General features: G+C 43.6%; 1 protein-coding gene across 3 annotated transcripts in view; it reads left to right on the top strand.

The window, feature by feature from the left end:
* TGFB2 (transforming growth factor beta 2) overlaps positions 1–23033 on the top strand; it is a 77036-nt gene that overhangs the window by 9125 nt on the left and 44878 nt on the right. For 2 of the 3 annotated variants that reach the window (XM_081039264.1, XM_081039266.1), the window contains exon 2: positions 6116–6199. The exons of the other annotated variant lie outside the window; for it this stretch is intronic. In XM_081039264.1, the coding sequence (XP_080895390.1) occupies positions 6116–6199 (84 nt within the window). The remainder of the gene's footprint in view (positions 1–6115; positions 6200–23033) is intronic. 3 annotated transcript variants of the gene reach the window in all.

A 23033-nucleotide genomic window follows, 5' to 3' on the forward strand; every position in this document is an offset into this window, starting at 1 on the left:
CCTAGGGTTCACTCCTAGGGTTGTGAAGGATTGAGGAGGACATGAGCAAAGCAATACCTGTATCTGAGCTGCTTCTGGCACTTAGTAGGCCTGCTTTGCACAGCAGCTTTATGCATTGAATCTCAAACACCACTGAGGTTAAGATGCACTGTTATTTTATATGCCTCCAAGAAAGAGATATCGCTGCTAGTGAATGATAACATGCCACTGGGGATAAAAGAGACCTGGGATTTTAGAGATATTAAAATATGAAAAATATGGGAAAGCAGTGAAATCACATACATGTTTGTGAAACGAAAGCCCGTGTTCACATAATAGGGTCTGTCCGAGAAGCACATTGAAAATAAAATGAAGTGGAGGCATGAGAGCTGCCCTCAGGAAACTCTTCCATGTAGTCAATGTTAAGAGCTGGCCTCTGATAATCTCCACCTCTGGGATTCAAAGCAGGAAATCCACGTCATGCTTTCCTCCCAGCCAGCGTCTTGCTATGCATTCGTTTCCAGTTTTGCTTTTTTTATGGGGGAGGGGGGGCACCCCAAGAGGTTACCAGTTGTTTCAAAGGTATATACATTTTTAGAGGGAAAAGTGGTAAATTATTTCAGCTGATCTCTCTGACAATGCTTAAGAGCCACATAGCCGTCACCTTTTCGTCCTTCTGGACCATACAATCTGTAATCCAACACAGGGATGAGGGGCTGTTGCTCCAAGAGTCACATGCAGAGTGTGCTTCTGTGTGACGTGCTTCAGAGCCTGGTGCCAACCCTCATCCCCGGCCCTCCCCTCCCCTGGTGATGGTCTCTGTTGAGAAGGAAGCCAGGACATTGGAGACAAGGTGAGGCAGGTCAGGCAGCTGTGGTTAGACTAGGGTAGACCTAATTTCACTTCCACAACCAAGCACCAGTCACAACAGTTTCTGAGCTGTCAGGTCCTTCATATAAAAACAGATTTTAGCAGCGAAATGACATTAAGGAATAGAAGTCTCAAAGAGGAAGATGGATGAGAGGAAGAGGTGAAGACGGTCCACAGTCACCGCAAAGGGTATGAGGAGGCAATGACAACCTTGGCAGGTAATGTCAGGGAGGAGAGGCCACACTAGGCCTTGGGTGAGGTAGCGTCCTGGCTTTCATGGAGCCACCCAGGAAAGCCACTTCACTGCTGTGAAGAAACATTGCTGTCCAGGAGGAGTTTACTGGATTTAGCATCCAGTAAAAAGGAGAGACAGACTCACGGTGCTGAGAAAACTATTCTGTGTGGACCAGGACCCTTCCTTCATTCTCTCAAATGACCACCTCGATTTGCTCCTGCCGGATAAGTCAGAAATGTGGGGCTTCCCTGTCCCTTTAGCCACCATAACTTGAGGAACTTAAGGCAAATGGAAAAAGCTTTTTGGATATTGAGAAGCCCCAACCTTCTGAAAATAGTTCGCATGCATTTCCAGCTGTTGGCTGTCAGGCCAACGTGTCCTACATGTCCCTGTTTACAGGGAGAGTGTCACTCTTCCTGCAGGCCTTCCTTGCTGTCTGCCTGTTGGTCATTATGAAGCAGGCCATTGCTGCAGAAGAGACCCATTTCTGAAGGAAGAGTCATGGAATGGCTGTTGGAGAATAAGACTGCATTATTTTGTTTTAGAAAATACTGTAACCTCGTTCCAGTCTTATGAAAGAAAAAGAAAAACGTTGTGACTTTATCCCACAGCACATTGACAGATACCACATTTGTCTTGACAAGGTCCCGTTATTTGTCGTTCCCAAATAACGACTCATCCGTAACTTCAGCATCTTTATTTGTTACTTCTTCCTGTGAACGAGAAATGCAGCGCTTGTTTTTGAGAAAGACACTGAAAGGACCGCAAGTCCACTGGTCTTTGCAAATCTCTGAGGAAACACCACCCCAAAGAGAAGACAGTGCTTATTCATGCCTTTTAAGAGCACTACACTTTTTTATTGTTGCCAAAACATAAATGGGAATTTTTCTGGGAACTATAACTTAGTTTTTAAGCTTTGGATTCATTTCAGTGTTGTAAAATTCGCCGCCTCTTAGACCAAATGCATTAGGGATCATTCTCCTAGACCATGCGTAGCAGTAACTGTCCTACATTTTGAGTTTTATTCTCATTCCGTCATGTATTTCTCCTATCCATTGCCTTAATCTCATTTTCACTTCTGCTTTCACATCTTAATGACAATACTCACTGAAGTTGTATTTCTTTATCAAAAACTCTTAGAATTAAGTTGTTGGCAGAGAAAAGCCCAAAAAGGTGAATGGCTTATTCTGATTCTACTTTAGAAGGAGAATTATAAATGATCACAGACTGAGGACATTTGTTTGGGGAAGATGGATGACTGGTAAAGGCACTGCCCCGTTGGAGGTCTGTCAGGGCATTCTGTGGGGAAATGTTTTACATGCAAGCTCATAGCTTGGCACTGGGGGCTTTGGAAGTTAAGGGGAGAGCAGAGGTGGGGGTGTGCCAGAGTGACGGCCTTGTACCCCAAAGCAGCCAGGCAGAACCAAAACTGAATGATGGCTGTCACCTCAGATTCTGAAGCAGCGCTGTCACCCTTAGAAGTGTCTGTTGATTTGAATAGCAATTCACCCTTAGAAGTGTCTGTTGATTTGAATAGCAATATCTCCTCATAGGAATAAGCCTTAGGGTAAGTGTGTTAAAGGAAATCACTGGTCACATCTATGAACTAAATCCTGAACAGCCACTGCGTCACCCCCTAATCTCATGCTTTTCCCCTCCACAGAATGAAGCTAACTGGTGCTAGTTTGTCTGAGAGGGAGATAGATTTCAGAAGAATTCCACTGTCAGAACATATCACCATCAATAACAAAACTATGTGTATAGAGTCATGTCTAACTTCATTAATTCTTTGGCACTAGTGCTCAGATTCTAGAAGGAGGGTCTTGAGCCACACTGAACCCGAGTACATTTGGGATCAGAAGTTTGCCCTTTCTCAGTAATATTTGCTGGGAATTCTCTAAGTGGAGTAAAAATTCATTGCAGCTTAGTGTTGAGAAGAAGTGATAGTACCCACTTATGGAATTGCTATAATCACAAGAGAGATGTCTGTGTGGAGAGTTTGGGACGGGGTGGGGCAGGAATTTAATTTGACATGGAGTTTCGTGAGCACTTTTAATGACATTTAATTCTGCTTAAGATATTATTGCAGCAAGAAGGGCTCTATCTCTGTCATGTAGACACTTGCACACAACATAAAACCACTACTTATTCAGCACAAATTACTTACCATCCTTGTGAAGGGATAATTTTTTCTTGATCCACCTAGTTGGACTATTTTGAGGTCAAATGAGAGTTAGTAAGAGGCCTTTCTAACCTAGAAGTCACAAGGGCCTACACCAGTGGTTCTCAATTTTTACCAAGCAGACGAATCACCTGTAGTGCATATTATAAATGCAGATTCCCAAACCTTTGTCCCCTCCCCTCTTTCCAGATTATTCAGTTGTTTTAAGGTGGACTCCAGAGACCTGCATCTTGACAAGATGGCCAGGTGATGCTTAGGTAGGTAGTTCAGAAACACGTTCTGGAAGCACTGTGTATTTTTGTGGCTGTTACTTTATTTCTTAGCGGTGTCATCACAGGCTGACATGAACCCCAACACCTTTGTAGTTAACTTCGTATTTTAGTTATTTTGTAAATTACCCCTGCAACCTTTTAATTCCGGGGCTGTTTCTATCTTATGATTTAGGTGAACCATAGTCCCTCATGATGAATTAGTGAGTGCCCCAGTACTTCTAGAAAATATGATTTCTTTCAAACAATTAATGTCTTACATTTTCCCCCTTAGGTTTTTACATTTTAAAAAGCATTTCACATATACCCCAAGCCCCACTGACCTGAAAAAGTGTATCCATACTGCAACACCACTTCAATCATACAGATTGCAGGATATATACATGTTTTTAAAAAACTAATAATTGCTTTCTTTGACCTAAATAATCACTATAAGCATCAGTTAGATTTCCATCCCATTTATGAATTTAACTTCTGAGGCACTAGATCAGGTCCTTGGCACCCTGTCCTTTGGCCTGGCTTAAAAACAAACAACATGCAAACAAAAAAAGAAAGGAAAGAAAGGATGTTAATACTGCAACTTTATAGCAGAGTGAAAGGAAATCAGAGGTGCATACTTGAAGACCGCTTGTTGGAAATTGCAAATGACAGTAGTTACTTTGCCTTGTTCCTGCACAGACATGCTTTGACCTGGGTGACCTGGGACAATTTCAAGGATCTGGATCCTGTTGATAGAATTGGCCTTGGTTTGCACCACAGCTTCCAGTGGCCTGAAGAAGGTGCTGTTTCCCAGGGAAAGTAGTTAAATCCCCCCCAAGACACGCAGAAGGCCCTATAGAATTAGAGGATGAAGTATTCCTAACCAAGCGACTTACGCTGCCCACCACTCTGCCTTCTCTGGCAATAATCTTGGAGGTTTTTATTGAAGATAGCTTTCAGCATCTCTTTTTAGAGGTCAGATGTGTGTGAGAAGACTTTGTTTGACTTGCTAATCTTGTGACGAACCGTTCATGCCCGGTGTGGCTTCCTGTCTTTGCCGACTGGTTATCTGAGGGAATTTTCTCCCTGTAAGGCTGGGGAGAAGGCTCTCAAAATAAACAACATGGATGCTTATTGGTGAAAACATGTGTGAGAGGATGTCAGTTGGTAACAGCATATGGTGGCAACAAGATAACAGCATGTCCCAGAACCCCCGGGTGTGGGCCCTTCCATACCTGTGGGCCATCCAGAGTCCACATCTGAGTTACAGAGGGCTCCGACTGGGAGGCGTAATCCTCGCACGTGTGAAAAGATGTCGCTGGGATCTTGTTAGTGGGCTGTTTGTTGGCGACAGTCAGTTACAGGGTATGGAAACAGTCTTCCCTATTGATTTTTAAATTGAGAGATAAAAGGCACAAATCTAGGAAAAAATGAGAGAGGACTCCATAAGGCCGCTGTCTTTTGTCAAAAGAAATTTTCGGGTCAGGCCTGAATAGCGACAGAGCTACTTCTAGAAAATATGACCTCCGCAAATGAAAAGTGCCTAGATTTTAAATCTGTGTAAAGTGCAAGGAGAGACGCATATTCATGCGAGGCCTCGAAGGCAGCCAGAGAGTCATCGGTCAAATGGGTAACTCATATTATTGCACCACTTGATTTCCTTTTATTTGTCAGTCTCTTTTACATGTATTCTCTCATTTCAATCTTCTAAGAACTCTCGGGGGTGGTATTATGTCTACTTCATCTTTGTAGAAACAGACCTGGGCAAATGAAGGCACTTGTGCCAAGGTTCCCAAGAAACCACTGACAGACAAGATGTTTCAGTCTGCATCTGCTCGTGCAGAAATCCTATACTTATCATTGACTCTACCACAGATAGGATAGCCTTTGACCACTTAGCAATGTTTCCTCTTCAATTTTTGGTATATTTTTTAATAAGAATATCACGGGCAACGTGTAAGATCTAGTTGCTGTTACTTTAAAGAAAGGGAAGTTCAAAATTTTAGGATGTAATAACTATCATGGAAGATATGTTTAAGCCGTCCCAAGGAGCCCCAGATATCTCAATGTTAGCTAAGCAGCACCAAACCAACATACACTTGTATTTTTGACTCGTTCGAGAAGGAGTTTTCATGTGTGGGTGAGAAATGATGACAGGTGGTTTTAAAAAAAACAACAACTAAAATCTAGGCCAACGTAATGAAAAACAGAGTTTTATTCTTAATAGGTAGGCTGTCTTTTGTCAAAGGAGGTCTAGGCCTTTCCTATTCGTCTTTAATAGAAGTCAAGCTATTTATTTGAACATTTCGGTATATAAATTGTACATTGTTATTTTAACACTTGAGCATGTTCAAGGGAGAACTGAATTCAGGAGGCTGACTGCTGGTGAAGGCATGACAAAAGATCTGGGACCAGAATCCAGAATCTCCCGTAGATGTTTAGGGTCTTATCCCCTGGCCCTGACTAGCAGGAGCCTTATGTTTCTGGGGGAATGAAAAGTGCATTCAGTGGGTCCCTCTTCTGCGATGAATCTTTGTATAGCTCTGTGGAAGGCATCTCGTCAGTCAAATAGCTAATGACTGTGCTTTTTAAAACTCCTAGCTGTCTGCCCAGTTGTTACAACACCCTCTGGCTCAGTGGGCAGCTGGTGCTCCAGACAATCCCAGGTGCTCTGTGGGTACCTTGGTGAGTACATTTGTCTGCTTTATACCTCGTTTGACGTAGTGATGTCAGTTTATCTTTAGTGTTTGTCTCCTGTGGGGAACTCGGCGGCGGCCACATAAAATTCTGAAATGCAGCCTTGTTGCTGACCAGTAGTCACGAAGGTGCCCCCAATGTTTTAGTCAGCATTTCTGTGAGAAACACTCATGACTAGCTTTGAAATCATATGATGACTCGATTGCAGTATCTGAAAGGATGGATTGTGGGGTACCTGAGATGTGTTCCAGGGGTTACAGTATGATTGGACACATTGACCTCCTGACCTCCATGGAGGATACACCCTGGAGGGTTGAACAGTATGGTCAGAATGTCAGGGTCCTTTTTTTTTTCTTAAAGTATCTTATTTATATCCATATTTTTATTTCTGGCACATAGTTGCTCAATTAACAAGGAGATATATGTATATTTTTTTCTCCTTTAAAATTCCAGAGGGAGGTCTGTGGGAGACTTGTGCCGGTGCCCTTATTTGTGACCCTCATGCTATCATTTCTGGGTTGCATTAGAAAAATGCGTTGTCGTGGGTTGAGACTCCAGCTCACTGGACCTGGGAACTTGCTACTTGCTCAAGCCACATAGCCCTGACCCTCAGAGCCAGTGCCATGTGTCAGGCTGGGGGGCACTGAAGCCAGTGGTCTCACTCCTTTCTGATGGATTAATTTGGAATGTTAGTCCATTCAGCTGGCTTTTCTTGAGTGCCTACTGGGTGCTGGGCGATGACACCACAGTGAAGAATAGCATTTCACTGATGTTGACACTCAAGAACTCAGTGGCCCACGTCGCTCCTGGCTCAGGCTCAGGAAGAGAGAGGGGTTGTTGGGCTTGCAGTGATGGCCTTGGTCCGCTTTGCATGTTCAAGGCCCTGAGAAAGTTTGGATGATAATATATTGATTCTAAACGTGGGCAAAGGTCCCAGATAGGGACAAAAGAATGCTTTGCTGACCCTCATAGATGTCTGATTCACTGGCTCTGCGATTTATCATGCCGAATTTTGCTTCTTAGGAATCAAGGCATAAAATTCACAGTGGCCTGAGCGGGGGTTTCCTCAGAAAGAACTGATTTTATTGAGAACATACATATATGTTAGGGTAGAAACCCTCACAGTGGCTAGAAGCTGCCATGTGAATAAAAAGAACGGAAGGTTTCATCCATGCTTTTAAAATTCTCTGTATATGTTGTATTCAATCTCTAAATTGTGTGTTTTATTTCACTGTCTTAATCAAGGAGTTAATTGTCTGATGTTTTTCCCCACTAGCTTTTCGGAAAAGACAAAGGAAGGGACTGAGAGAAGGAAAACATTTGTTGAACAGCCCCTGTGTTCCTGGTACTTAAGACACATCGTCTTACTCCTCTCCATGTTGGTTGGTGGGGAAGGGTCAGGGTGGTGATCCCCATTTTTCAGGAAACTGTGGCTTGGACAGGTAAATACCTTGTCCTCGCTCTTTGAGCTAGCTGGTGGCGGAGCCAAAATCTGAATTCGGGTCTGGCCTTGAAGCTCTCCACCGTACTGCAGAGACCCCAAACTTTGCTTGGCCTTCCTTTTGCTCTCCCTTTGGAATCCTGTCCCCTTAATTTTATAATTTTCTTACCTACTACTTTGAATTCATTTCCTTTTCACCTTTTCCTCCCACAGTAAACTAATGGAAAGACCTACCCTGGGTCTTTGTGTGGTTTTGCTTCTCAGATGCTCCTTCTCAACTCGGGGTTACTTTGGGTCATTTCCTTGCTGCAAACTTCTCTCTTACTTTGGTGAAAAAACCCTGGAAACCCACACTGCTCCCAGCAAGCGAGTCTGGGAAAGTCAGGAGTGTCCCAGAGGGTTTGGAAGGGGACCTAGGTGGAAGGTGCACCTAGATTTCCATAGGGGGTGGGGAGGCTTTTGCACAGGCTTCCAGTCCTGTGGGGAAACCCTGCAGACCCCTCTCAGACCTTCCTTGCAAGACTGCTGAGCAGTGGGGCTCTGCACTGTTGTTTTTTTTTTTTTTTTGTCTCTGTTCTTAGAAATAGTAATTGAGTAAAAATGTAAGTGAGCAGGTGCCAGGCGGCAGGCCTCCAGGGTCAGGGTGAATTTCTCCATGCCGAGTGTGATTCTGAACACTCGTTAAGTGGAGGCTGGCCTGTGCCAAGCAGCTCGAGGGCCATCCCTGTCACCTTGTATGAACCGCTTCTCATTCCAAGGAGATGTTGGGAGTGGTGGGAGGGAGCTCGGGGCCTGAGGCGCCTCTTGCTTTTCTCACTGGCTCTCTCACCTGGGTGTCGTCGATAACTGCGTGTTCTGACCCTGAGGATTGGACTGGCCGCTCTGAGGCTTCATCAGCTTTGCATAAACCCCGCTGGAGGACGCAATAGTTCTTGCTCTTCACAGGCCGTATGGCTGCGAAATCATTTTTCTGTTTTAAAATTCATTATCCCCCACAAATAGTGGTTAGGATGAGCTTAGCCTGACTGAATCCAGCAGATAAACAGCAGCGATGGTCTGTCCATGAACAAATGGAAGGCGAATTCAGGGTGTTTTGTTTTGTTCCCCTGCCACCCCCCCGCCCCCCAGTATCTTGGTTAAGATTTAAAGATGGTGCTTCTTAAAGTGTGGCTTGCATTTGTGTGTCCTGAGGTGTTATCAAAAGCAGATTCCGTGGCCTATCTCAGACCTGCAGAGATGGACCCTCTAGGGAGAGGGGGAGCAAGGACTCTGCACTTTTACGTACGAAGTGGCACTGCAGGTACTTCCTGTGTCACTAGAGTTTGCTGCTGCCCCAGGCCGTGGACACTTTGCTGATGCAGGTCTGTTTCCTCATCATCCTCCAGGGCAGAAGGACTCAGATCCAGTGGGGCCTCTGTTTAATCAGCTGGCCCTGCGAGTGTGGGACCCACAGTGCAGCCAAGTTGTCACCCTGCACTGTGCGTTTCCCCAAATCCAGTAGGCTTGTCAGCCACATCCATCACACATATCCCCTGCTCCCTGTTCACCACACAGGGCACAGTGAGTGTGCAGGAAGTAAATGCCTCATATGGAGCCTGAGTGGGTTTGGGAGTTTATTCCCGGGGCTGAATTCCTCCTCTAAGTGTCTTCAACAGGGCACTGGTGGAGTGAGAAGGGGATTTTCAAACCTGACGTGTCATGTCTAAGTGACATATATTTTATAATGGATAAGTCCATGCAGAAGGTTTCATTCCCTGAGGTCGTGTTTGGTCAAAGCGCTGCAGACCTCTCCATGGCCCGAATCCTGTTCTGGGACATTCCATGGAGTAAGGACCTAGCCAACAATGGAATGTAAACTCTCCTATCTCAGCCAAACTCCGCGTCGAATAACTGCAGCTTTCTCTTTCCAAACAGTATTTTTTTCTCAACCAGAGATTTATAGTAGGTGAAAATCTGACCTAGCTGTTCAAGGGAAAAGTTCATGATAAATTATGTGGTGTTTTCTTTGTGCGACCCTACGTCTCCTGTTATTCTGATGGCATTTTGGAATCATCCACTCTTCTGAACCAACCATATAGGGTGGATAGTCTACAACTGCTGTAGTGTTTGGGGGCATCAAACTGTTGGAGAAATATCCATGCCTCCTACTCTATGACTTAGCGGCCCACGTGGCTATTGAACAATAAAAAGAATGACTGGTGGCATTAAGTCCGCTTCCCAGCAAGCCTTCAATTAAGATATCTCAACATTAACTACAAATACAGATATTTAAGATAGATCTCAAATGCATGCAGAGAGATCATGGGCATACAAAGCTAAAGAGAAGACATTCTTACGACAGATTTGTTCATTCAACAGTATTTATTGAGTATCTGCTGTGTGTCAGGCACCAATCTGGACCTTGGTGATACCATCAGTGACTAAAACAGCAAAAAACTTTGCTCTCGGGGAGCTTCACATTCTGGAGGAAGAAGATAGACAATTAGTTAAAAAGATGAAGGATGGTAGAACTCCATCCATGTGGCAGGGGAGAAAAGTAGAGTGAATTGCAGTTCTAAATAAACTGGCAGGGAAGGGTTCATTAAGAGGGTGGCCTTTAAGCAGAGACTTGAAGGAGGGCAGAGAACAGCCTGGGGCTATCTGGGGGAGAGCATTTCTGGCAGACGGGACAGCTGGTACTGTTCCTGACATGTTCGAGGATTATCAGAAGTGTCCTGGGAGATGAGATTAGAAAGACCATGATAGGCAGGTCACGTAAGGCCTTGTAAGCCATTGTGAATTCTGGGGTTTGCTCCGACAAAAATAGAGAAAAAGGGTAGTTTTAGCCAACGGGTTCCTGTGACTGTTAAGTTGGGAATAATGTACAGGATGACCAAGGCAGGAGCAAAGAGCCTTGTAGGAGGTGTTTGTAGTGCACTTGAGTGGCACTTTGCAGCCTGTTTCTAGGTGAAACTGGACTATACCAAGAATTTCAAACAGACCTCCCTTGTCCTGAGTTTTTGCTTTAGCAAATAATTGGATCGGTAGGTTACAGTGGGTTATGTATATAGACTATGGTGTGTTTTGCTTTGTTTGGTTTTGATGCTCTTTCATTAATACTGCTGAGTGACTGGCAACTCATCCCCGTTCTTTCTGGAAAGAAGCTATCTTTGCACCCTTGTGTGTATGAAAATAACCTCTTGGGTCTTCTGCCTTGTGCTGACAAGTGTGGAATGACAGCTGTTGGAGTTCGTGCCTACACAGCACATGGCATTAAACTCACAGGTGACCACGCATTGGCCTGGGAGAATGACAAACTACCTTTCCCTGTGAGAAGTAGAGAGTCGGGCTTAGGAAGGTCTTTGGATCTGTCCAGCTCTGTCTAGTGCCTTTGCCTACACTTTGAAATGAGGTCGCCAGCCAAGGAATTTGTACAACTATGTCTCTTATCAGTTAGAAAGCATTTCTGTTGGACCAGGGTTTGCTTTCTAATGTTTAAGTTTTAAATATGAAGGCTTTCCACTGGGATGTTGATTGTATTCCTTCCTCCATCTGTACGAGAACTATCTATTGAGTCTACAGTACCGTATGCCAGATGCTATGCTAGGTCTGCCCATAGATGGAGGAATATAGCAGAGACCCTGCCTTCAGGAGCCTGCCATTAGTGAGGAAGCCCGGCAGACCAAACCAACTAAACAAAACCAAGAAGCCAACACTGTGCGGTTGATTGTAAGGAAGGGGTTCAAGAAGTCAGAAGAAGAATTGCTTACCTTAGTCTAGAGAGATCAAGAAAGCCTTCTCAGAGGAGGTGATATTTGCTCTTTGAAAGACAACCTTTAAAATTATAGTTTGGCTGACATCAAGGAGCAATAGGAAACTGCTTATGTTTTCTGGGAGGAGAAATGTTGTTTTCTTCCTCCATGAGCTTGCGTGACTACCATTTTAATGAACCATGCAACAATAGAAGCGCTTAGTGTGGCCTTTGGAAAAATTGATGGGTTCCTGCAGGAGACGCACTTTGAAATACTGAGGCTGGAGAAGAGGGCACAATTGTTATACTGAGTACGAGTTATTCAGAGCGGATACATTCAGAAGGCAGATGTGATCTGTCACGTATAAAACCCATTATAGCATGATGTCCTGAGGTATGATGGGATACTGTAGAATATGGCATTATTGTACAAGTTCAAGGTCATTATTTAGAGCTTTTTCCTTCATCCCAATGGCATTTCACATATGGAATTGGGGGTTGGCTGTGGCCCTGCTCCATGACAGCTTCATTCTGGGACCCAGGCTGAGGGAATAGCCTCTTGCCTCGTGGTCGCACCATGAGATGTGGCAGTTAGCCCATCTGCATTCCAGTGGCCAAGCCTGAAGTCACTAGCACAGGAAGGGGGCACAAGGAAGGGGCCTTGTGTTGCTGGGTCCAGGGAAGAGGGGCAAACAACATTCTGAACAAATATGACAGTCTACCACAGTGTAGGGGGAAGGGTCAGGGAAGAAAGAAAGGGTTCGCCCATGCTCAGAACGTTCTATACAGGAGCCCCCATTAACCATAGTTTCATCTGTTGAGGTTTTAGTTACTCACACTCAACCGTGGTCCAAAAATAGGAAATGGAAAATTCCAGAAATAAACAATGCATAAGTTTTACATTGCGTGCCATTCTGAGTAACATGATGTCTTGATGTCCCACTCTGTTGTGCCCATGATGTGAATTATCCCTTTGTCCAGCATCTCCACTCTGTAGATGGTCCCTACCTGTTTGTCACTCAGTAACCATCTGGGTTATCTGCGCAACTGTCATGGAATTTCAGTGCCTGTGTTCAGCACATCCTTATTTTACTTCAAAATGGCTCCAAAGTGCAAAGGTAGTGATGCTGGCAATTAGGATATGCCAAAGAGAAGCTGTAAAGTGCTTCCTTTATGTGGAACGATGAGTACAGTACAGTAAGATATTTTGAGAGAGAGAGAGAGAGAGAGAGAGAGAGAGAGAGAGAGAAAGAAAAAGAGAGACCGCGTTCACATAACTTTTACAGTCTATTGTTATAATTATTTTATTCGATCACCAGTTATTGTTGTTGATCTTTTACTGTGCCTAATTCATAAAGGTTATCATAGGCATGTATGGATAGGAAAAAACAGTATGTATAGAATTTGATCCTATCCATGGTTTCAGGCATCCACTGTGGGTCTTGGAACATATTTTCCACAGAGAAGGGGGGGCGACTGTATTGTGGATGTGACATGATTGAAGCCACAGTGTTGCTTTATCTATAGAATTATAAGGAGCTTTATAATGCGTATTTACTGAATAATTAGTAGGTTGACTTTATAAGACAGACATAAATGTCATTCTCCTCCATTTCTATACATGACTTGCTCCAACTGAGACAAATGTATCTGGTGTAAAAGGCACACTGGTTAGTGCTAGGTTTCTGAAGCAAGTCCTGATGTGTCATGTAAAATGTATGTATGTCAGGGAAACTCTGGAACACAGACTCACCTCCACAACATGTAGGGACACCCCTTAGCCTTAGGGCCTCAGGTTGCCACCACAGTCCTGGCGTGCACAGCTGGAGCTGGTAGCCGTTTTCCACAGCAAACATCCAGGCTAAGTTGCCATGAGAGTGTCAGTCTGTAGTGCTTCCCTGTTTGCTGGAGGGAGCATGGCTTTCCTATTTCTTATCTCTCTGTGTGAGTTCCATGCCAACGTACCGATTTAAACATCATGCACCATGCATATCCTTCCCTAGAATCCCATCTAACCTGAACCTGGGTCTCCTGACATTGACCTACCAGGAGACTGCTTAGACTCTGCTCCTTCCTGCTACACCGGGTGAGCAAACTGGAGAGTAACGCTGCTTGTCTTGGAGCATCTCCTGCGTAACTCTCCAAACAGTGACAGCCAACCATTTGCCCTGACCGCCCCTGAGCGTAGTTTGGTGCTTACAAGTTCATAATCATGCCCACAGCCTATTCTTCGTAGCAGCAGACACTCAGCTTTCCCATCCTGCTCTTGGGGTCAGTGGTGGGAAAGAGCAGGAAGAAATGAAAGCATTGTCTTGCTCATGGCTGGACATCTGTATTTCTGAATTGCCCTGTTGTGTGTATGATGCAGCTGTTGGAGCTGTTCTGTTGACTGTGAACTTTGTCCACCGGCTGGAGCCTAAATTGGCTTTGGATCCTTCTGAAATCATAGTGGTCAGACTGTAATTTTCTAACATTCAGTTGCATTGTATCTTTGCTCTGATGGAGCAAAGTGGATCTGACTCGTATGTATTCGTATCCACAGCGGGGGTTGCTTCTTTATTTTCCTGGGCTGTGTTGCTTCTTTTCCCAAGGCTGCTACTTACCTCCTCCCTGATCCGTATGGAGGAGAGTAAGAGGACAGCTCCCCCGGGGGAATAGGGCCACTGTGGCTTCAAGGACTGTTTACTGGAATGTAATTGTTAGGGAGAGACTCTTTTTCAGAAACTAAGCAGATGAAGCACCAAGAACAGCCAACCTACTAGGTACATTGGCACCGTGGCAAAGACTTGAATTGGCCATCAGGTATTAAAGCACTTGGGTCTCTTATTAGAAGTGTTCACCATCATGTCTGTGGGCTCTGTGTGGTAGCTCCAACCCAGAGAGTCTCAACCTCACGGTGCATAGAAGCACCGCTGGGGGACATTTAACATGCATTCATGCTGGGGTCCTCCTCCAGAAATGCTGACTCAGCTGGTCTGGGGTAAGAGCTGGCATCTTTAGTTTGAAAAAGCTCCCTGGGTGATTCTAATGTGCAGCCAGAGTTGAGAACTTCTATTTTGGGGGTTTACATAGCTTTTGCTGAAACTGATTTTCTGTCTGACTATCCATGCTAGAATATAAATGAATTTCTACACAAAGATAAGGTCTATGTTTGGGTGGGGGTGTTGATAGATAAGGAGGATGGAATCTGTCTTTAAAAATAATAAGAGGAATAATAATGATAGTGATGGCCATCTGTTATTAACTATTTAGATTAGACGCTGTGCTAATCTCCATATTATCCCTATAAGATAACACTATTATTATTCTCAGTGTTATAGATAAGGAAACTGAGGCTTACAGATATATAATTTTCCCACAGTCACACAACTAATAAGTAACAGAGCCAGAACTTGAACTTGGTCTGTCTGACTCTAAAACTCAGTCTACCTATCACTCCCTTAAGATGATAAACTTCAATATAAATAAGGTTTTGGATGAAAGGATGAGACGTCAGACAAGGAGAATCCACTGAGTGAGAATAACTTGTATCTATATTATTGGAAAATCCTTCTTTTCTGAAAAAGGAAAAACAAAGATATGTTTGGATGTCTTTGTTTTCTTCTTCCAATCCAGTATTTCTCTCCTACAAACCTCTGGAAAGTTAAGGCAGGCAGCAGAACCCAAGGGCCTGGATGCTGGTGTTGGAATTAGGCAGTGGCTTTGTGCCTAGCTCATCAATGTTCTCTGTATTCCCCACCTGAGAGGTGGATATGGTTTCTTCTTATTTGAACTTACATGAAATAGGGTGCACCTTACAGTTATTCTTTTGTCGAGAGTGGATAATCATTGGAGTGTGCAATATAAAATCCTACGGAAACCCTAAGAAATTCCATCTTCAGTTCCTGGCAGTCCTACCTATCCCCATATGCAGAGGGTGCCCAAAAAATGCATACACACTTTAAGAAAGGAAAACTGTTAAAATTGTAATGCTCAATATATACCGATAACAAAAGATGAATACAAGTCATGTGTATACATATTTTTGGCACCCCTAGTATAGAAAGAGTGTGCCAAAAAAATGTACAGCCACTTTAAGAAAGGAAAACTATTAAAATTGTAATATTCAATATATACCAACAACAAAAGATGAACACAAGTCACGTTTGACTTCCGCAATGACAAGAGGTGCTCAAAGTGGTTCCCATCAGCGTCCAGACACTTCTGATGACGGAGAACTACTGCTTGAGCAACACTGACCAACATGTCCATTTGTATCCATTTTTTGGCACACCCGATATGAAGACATGGTACAGATTGAGGCCCCCAATAAATATTTGTGAAATGAGGGAGGGAATGAATTTTGCAAATATGGGCCATCACAGAAATAGTGCTTTGCATATTGCTAAGTACTTTTTGGGAAATGAGAGAGGTCATAGTCCATTGTTATGTTCCCAGTTTCTCCGTGGGGCCACATGGCCTGTTAACCAATCCCCACTGCCTACCTGGGGGAACTTTTTGTACACGAAGCCTAGCAATATTAATGGACTTTAAGAAAAATCCTATCATCACCAGCCTCTGTTTCTTTCTCTCAGCCTTGATGAACGGATACTGACTTTCTCTTCACTCTCAGTAGCATTTTTATAAGATAAGAGAGGAAAACGTTCAGAGCCCCCAGGGCATGTGAGAGGCTGGAGAAAAGCCACTTGCCAGCCCGTGTGAAAGTGGAGACGCCCAACTCTGACCCATTCTTGCCATGGATAGTCCTGCGGGGACACCCGGATTAGACCCTGTTCCCTCTGTGAGTTCAAGCTGCTGTCATTGGAGTTATAAAGGGACAGTTAGGCCTGTGTTCTTGGGTACTTAGCCAGACAACACAAGTATTTTTAGGACTCTCCTTGTTTCAATCCGATTTCTGCTTGAAACTTTTAACACATGCAGGCTGCACCGAAATGACTTTTAAACTACTCTCTGGGTAGTGTAGGAGGAGTTGGATTAGTAGTACAGCCTTTAAGCAATTTCTTTTCTTTTCTTTTTTTCTTTTTTTTTTATTGCTAAATATCCAACAGGCTGAACAGAGGAAATTCAAGTCTAACCCTGGAGGGACCCCTGTTTAGTCATCTGTCTAGACAGACGAGTTCATATAATGGGCCTCTCTGTTTCTTTTGCTTTGTTATAGCAGACGGTGGTCCCTTCCTTTAAACTTTGTGAAGATGTCAACGTTTGGTTTTTTTGATCCCAACCTACTATCCATAAGCCAAGAAAGTGACTCACGCATGAGCCAAAGAAGACTCTGAGTGTGACAATTAGTCTGTGATACAGGAAAAAGAAAATACAGGCGTTGCATAAAGCAGACCTGGGTAAAATCCCTACTGGGTAACATTGGGCAAGTCAGTAACCCTCTCTGAACTACATTTCTCTCTTCTCTAAAAAGAGAATTAATATTTAAAAATCTACATCTTAACGGTACTTAAAAAAAAAAAAAAGATCTAACACATAAGAATGCCTTCCACATGGCAGGGAGTGAGCAAACTGTTGTTCATTCATTCACTGAAAGGTGACCAGAGAGGCGTATACCTTTTTTGCTTTCTTATTGTGAGAAACATAGGAAAGCCAGAAATTCCAACTCACGTTTTTAACATCAAGTTGGCATACCTGGAGAAAAGCAAGGGATCCATTTTCTTTAAAAGTCTAAGGAAAAAAATCGGAAGTGGTACCAATTGCTGTGAGAAGGAAATAATATCAGAGCTAGTGTTTAAAAAGTGGTAGAAGTAAATAAGGCAGAATGACATTCATTGTCTTATCAGGAGGGCTCAAAACTCTCAGAGATTGCCTAAAAAGACTGTGTGTGTTAGTAACTATTGCAATGAAGTGGTACATCTCTTTGCCTTGTGATGTTACTCTAAGCCCTGCTCGGATTGTCCCTAAAACCACTGATGTGGAAAAGTGTGGTTTTATTCTGTTTAATTTAATAAATATGCACCGAGTATACATTGCCTTCGGGGCGTGGTACCTAAATCACACAGGTGGATACAAAATGAGATAAGTAGGGATGGATCCCTCCAAGAAGAGGCAACGGGACAGCCCAGAGGAAGTCCGAGGACCACACACTAGTTCCAGTTGTATAGCATGGAATTGGGCATGTTTCCTTTTTAAACCTCAGTTTCTAATCTTGGGATAATCTTGGTGGATACATGCCCCTCAAAACTAGAACGATAGCTTTTGTTATTCGTATTCTTTTTTATTGTTATTATTATGTGAGCCTTTCCCTCAAGGAGCTGATAGCCTATTTGTGGAGACTGCTTTGTAAGTGAACTACTCCACACAAAGCAGAAAAATAAAAGAAAACACACTGCTGGAGGATATTTACAAGCCAAGGGCAATGGAAACTCAAAGGCTAGGTGGCTGATTAATAAAGTTAAGAGAAGCAGTGCCTTTTGTACCTGGAACGGGGTGTGTACCGGAGCAGTGAATAGCGGCAGCCTTACAGGAGAGAGACACAGAAAAGTCAGTGTCGTCCTCAGCTCTTAAAGGACAGGAGTTAATAGCAAAGCTTTTCACATTTCATGGTGTACAGTTCATGATATTCTCATACATTGAAATCCCATTAAAACCCAGTGCTTTACGTGGCTTCGGATATGGTATGTCTGAGTCATGTCTCTTTCAATACAACTGCAGTCAATAAAAAACCCAATAAAATGCGGTCAACCACAAGGACACCCCTCCCCAACAGCTCCACCCCCTTTTCAGCAGTGTGATTCATTCATTTCAGGGCTCCTTCTCCTCATATACTTTATACTGAGGGAGACTTATGCTTCTTCAAGTACAAAGAGCAGAAGTCCTGCTCTTGGATGGGTTGCCGTCCCCTGTGTCGTTTAGCTCACCCTACTTCTGATCCAGTTCTGTCCGTACCTTGGGTGGCTGTGGGCAGGGGCAAACTCTGCTAATGGGGATGCAGGATAGATACCACCAAAGGATGCAGTCTCAGGTCCCCGAAGGCCTTACTGTGTAAAACATCTTTCTCTCTCCCTACTACGTATAACTCTGGCTTCTTCCTGTAGCGTCTGTGAAGGGATTCCTGAGACAGGCTACTCATTAGCTGTCACAGCCTTAGGGTTCATTCACTGTGTATGTTGTAGTGCTTTTTCCTTCTTTCTCTTACACAGAAAGGACCCGAGGGAAGATCCTGAGCTGTGAATGCAGGAGGTGAAAAGGGGGGAGGAGAGGAAAGGAGGATGTGGGGCAAGTGTGAAAAGGGCACAAAAGTGGCCTTGACCTGCTTGCCCTTTGGGCCTGTGGCCGGAACCCAGTTGAGCAGCATCTTCCCAGGCCAGCGAAGCCAGAAGAGTGCCTGCTGACTCTAGTTGTCATGCAGCGTCCTTGAAACATGACCTTCTGTCACCCACAGGGGAAATCTGGCCTCACTATTACCCTTAATTGTAAAAGCAGACCAAGAGAATGTGCTATATTTTCTTTATTCTTAGGAAAATGTTGAACCTTTCTTTGTTCCTCCCTAATGCTCAAAGTCAGCTTTCATCTTTTTTTCCCTCTCAACGTTGCCCTTGGGAGGAGGTTTTATTTGAAAGTTCGAAGGTTAGGTATCTGGAAGATAAGATGAAGCCAGTTGAAAATGGTATCTTTTTTCTCTTCTTGTGACGGACAGATGTGGGGTCCTGACATCTGGATCAATGAAAACTAACATTTAAGTCCCTGGCTGTGATATAATCTAATTTCATCATTTTTCTCTACTTGCTTCTCATTAATGGAGCAAGATAGGGTCCTAGATCAGTCCCATTGCATTTGACTTCTTTTACTTACTTAAGAAACAAGTCACTGTTTGTTAAGGACCCATATCTAGCTAGCGTCTTTATTCACTCTTGATATTTGCTCAATAATAACAACGACTACAAGAATAATATTAATTGCTTCTATTTCTCTAGTGCTTGTTATACTCCAGTAATTTCAGCATGTTAGAGATTCACTGATCCTGGCAATCGTAGATACGTAGATAATTTCTGTTTTGCGTATGAGGAAACCAAGGCACAGAGTGAGAGATGAAATAACTTGCCCAAGATCAATAGCTATGAAGTGGTATCGCCAGGACAGTCACCCACCATAGCTGCCACTGTCATCGTGACTCACTCCCAAGAACTGGAAGCTCAAGTCCATCCCCAATTACGGGACACAGAAGCAGCAGTATGGTGGGATGGTTAAGGACACACATTCCAGAATAAAATAGCTTAAGTCTCTTGGTCTGGGGGGGAAAGCAGTCTACTCTGGACGTGGAGTCCACCTGGCCTAAAATATAAATCATTTCTATATTGCAAACTGATGTGCGTATATGCGTAGTGCTCTGTAGAGTCTAAACTGAAAAGAGCCACCAGCACGCAAAGTTCTCTTTCGATAGCTTAAAAAAAAAAAAAGCCCCTTTGATTAGCAAACAGTACAAATGTTTATAGAGTTGGAGGATTTTTAATATCTTTATTTGAATTGCACAAAGCAGCCAAATGTAGTTTGGCCCTGGGCTGCAGTGTGTACGTGTCCGGGTGCCAAGCATTCCAGACCTGTTACCTTGTAAGTGTAATATTTACCAGATTTTTGCTTCATCTGGAGATGAAGAGCAGAGCTGAGCAGAGTGGGGGTGGGGCGGGCTGTTGGGAAGGGAGCTCAGTGTTTGGAGAAACCCCTTGAGCGAGTAGGTAGCTGAGAAGGTGAACAGAGATTTGCCAGAAACAGCTCTTTTTGCTGGCAACTGGGAATCTAGGAAAAAATAATAGAGGCTAACATCTTGAGATGCTTACCACGTGCCATTGCTTTCACAGTCCTGTTTCATCCTCACTACTCGAGGTACATGCTACCTCATCCCCATCTTATAGATGAGAAAAGGACAGTTTCGAGAGTTAAGGGGATTGCCCAAGGTCCAGTTCCAAGATCGGTCTTGATTTTCACTTTAGTAAAACTGGTACAGAGAAGGGAGAAGAGGAGCCCGAAGGAGCCAAGACACTTCCCTTCACCCTCCCTATATTCTCACTTCCTCTAATATTCCCAGCAGCCCTGCGAGACAGGTGTCACTCACATTTTACAAAGAAGGAAACTGAGGCCTAAAGCGGTGAAGAGCATTATGCCCAGCTTTTAAGTGGCAAAGTCAGGAGTATAGCATCTGGGTCGGCTGAATCCCAAACCTTAAATCTCTGAGTTACAGCACGGCGTCTTCATTAGGCCCCAGTGCCAAGATTACAAACAAAACCAAACCCTAAACCTCTGGACAAGCACAGCTATCTGTCATGTCCCCGAAAGAGAAGGGGCTTGAGGCAGAGTTCCAGACAGTCTGTACCGAGCTCCGTATGTCAATAAACAGAGCTAGTAAATGAGATAATGTTATTAGGTGTGTGTGTGTGTGTGTGTGTACACACAGTGGAGAAATTATAAGCTAAAGCTGGGGAGAATTATTTTCAACTTGAGATCAGCAGTTGCCAGAGAAGCCCATGTGTCATGTCCCATATTTTATCTGGTGAGCAAATGGTGATAAGACAACCAAAGTCAGCAAAAGGAGATGGTGAAAGCTGGTTCTAGTTCTTTCTGCTCGTTCCAGGTGGGGGCTGCCATTAGGACCCTCAACATAGCTATACTTTTTTGGGGGGTGGGGGGCATTGGAAACAGCCCCTCACTCCCACCCCTGAGCGCTCAGGGCTGCCTTCCAACAAGGCTGAAAATAAAAGCAGAAGAACCTTCTCGCCCGAGGCCCCTTGCCATAAGCCCGCATTCTGCTACTGTTCCCTTTGTTTCAGGGGATGATGCTTTGGTTGAAGATCACCCAAAATTCAGTATTTTTAGCTGAAGGTGGAAAATTATAAAAGCAAAGGTGTGAAATAAAGCTCTCTGGTTAGTGTTGCCAGTGGAAGAATAAAACCCCCCATGTAGGGAGAGTGTACTCCAAGACATACCTTCCTTTCAGACGTGGGAGGGAGGGCACTGATTCATCAACATGCGAAACGGATAAGGTGCCTTCTGGAAGCCCTTGGTTTCACTTCCAAATTAACATAGGTAATCAGGTTATTTCTCTGTGGAAATTCAGATTTTTGTTGTTGTTGTTGTTGCTCTACTGGCTTCGTAGCACCACTGTGTCCTGTTGGACATTTGGACACAGGGATGGAATCCAAAGAATGTTTTCCCATCATTTCAAACCTTAAAGCAGAAGAGAGTGGAGTAACTTTCCTGTAGTGAAACAGCCAGGGTTTAGGGAAAAGAATACGGATTAAGTAAAGGAGAACCAAAGTGGCCAACTCCTGCTCCCAACACGATGCTAAGGCCATCTTCCAATACCACCTCTGGTTTCCGCCGTAGTCTCCCTCTTATCCACCTACCATCCGTCCTGTGTGGAGGTGGGCTGTGCTGTGTCTCTTTTGGTCACTCATCTCAGCTTTTGAAAATAAATGTTCATGGGGTGAGGAGGCCCTTGTTATATGGCACAAGCCGGCTGTAAATTATTTTTAGAGTCTTCTTGGAAATAACTGGGTTTTTGAATTCAACACTAGCTGCTAAGGAGAGGTTTTAAGGAAGACTAGGAAGCAGAAGGAAAGGCAGTTCCCAAGCAGGAGGAAAGAAAACGATGTGAGAGAGCCCGGAACTTTTGGATGCTGCCCAGGGATTATTCCAGGAAAGCTGTAGAATTGGATTTCGGATGTAAATAGAGGTTTGATTGGAAGACTGTGAGCAAAAATGAACCCACGTTTAGACAGGATCTGATACCTCTGTGTTGTCACTGTATGATCTTCCATGGATTTCTAACTGATTTTAGAAGGGACCAAAACGCAGGGGAAAGCAAGTGTCTTTTTTTTTTTTTTTTTTTAATGTATCATCTATTGTAAATGTGAACCTACATGAAGAAAAACACAAGAACATTTTGAGATGCAGCAACAAGACTGGTGATTTGCCCTGTAGTGATTCCTTTTCTTTCTGATGGGAAAGAAGATGACATGGGGGGCGGGTGGCCACAGGCCTTCTGTGTCACACAGGCTGCTCTTAGCTTCACAAACAAATAGAAATTCTTACCCAAGAGTGGCAGTCCTTGCATGAGCCGTTCATCCCATTCACCACGGTATTTGGGAGGTTTTCTTACTGAAGAATTTTAACACAGCTACATGCCAGAGGACGTGTGACATGTGGTCATATGTCCCATGGAGTTAGAGGTTTCAACAAAATGAACCACACGCTTCTGAAGAACTTCCCATGAAAAGCATTTTGGAGTAAAAAAAAAAAAAAGGCTGCCTTTGGACTTTTCTCACCTACAAAGGTAGAAAATAAACATTTCCTAACAACAAAGGACCACATTTTGGAGCCTCTCCCTAATTGTGAAATGACACAAGAATGCCTTCCCTTCACTTTTTCCTTCATTTCGACATCGCAGAGTTTGTCACACATGGTGATTTTGTGGTGGTGTGATTGTTCCATACAGATGAGATGTAGAGAAAGTTTATTTAAATAATATAAAGTCATTTACTGGGTATTTTTCCCCCTTCTCTTCCAGAACATCTTGATTCATTTAATATATATATATATATATATATGTATATATATATATATATATATATATACACACACACACATACATATACATATATACATATATATATACATATGTATATATGTATATAATGTATATACATATATAT

Source organism: Rhinolophus hipposideros, assembly GCF_964194185.1.
Source record: "Rhinolophus hipposideros genome assembly, chromosome: 26".
In the NCBI taxonomy this organism is placed as follows: Eukaryota; Metazoa; Chordata; class Mammalia; order Chiroptera; family Rhinolophidae; genus Rhinolophus; species Rhinolophus hipposideros.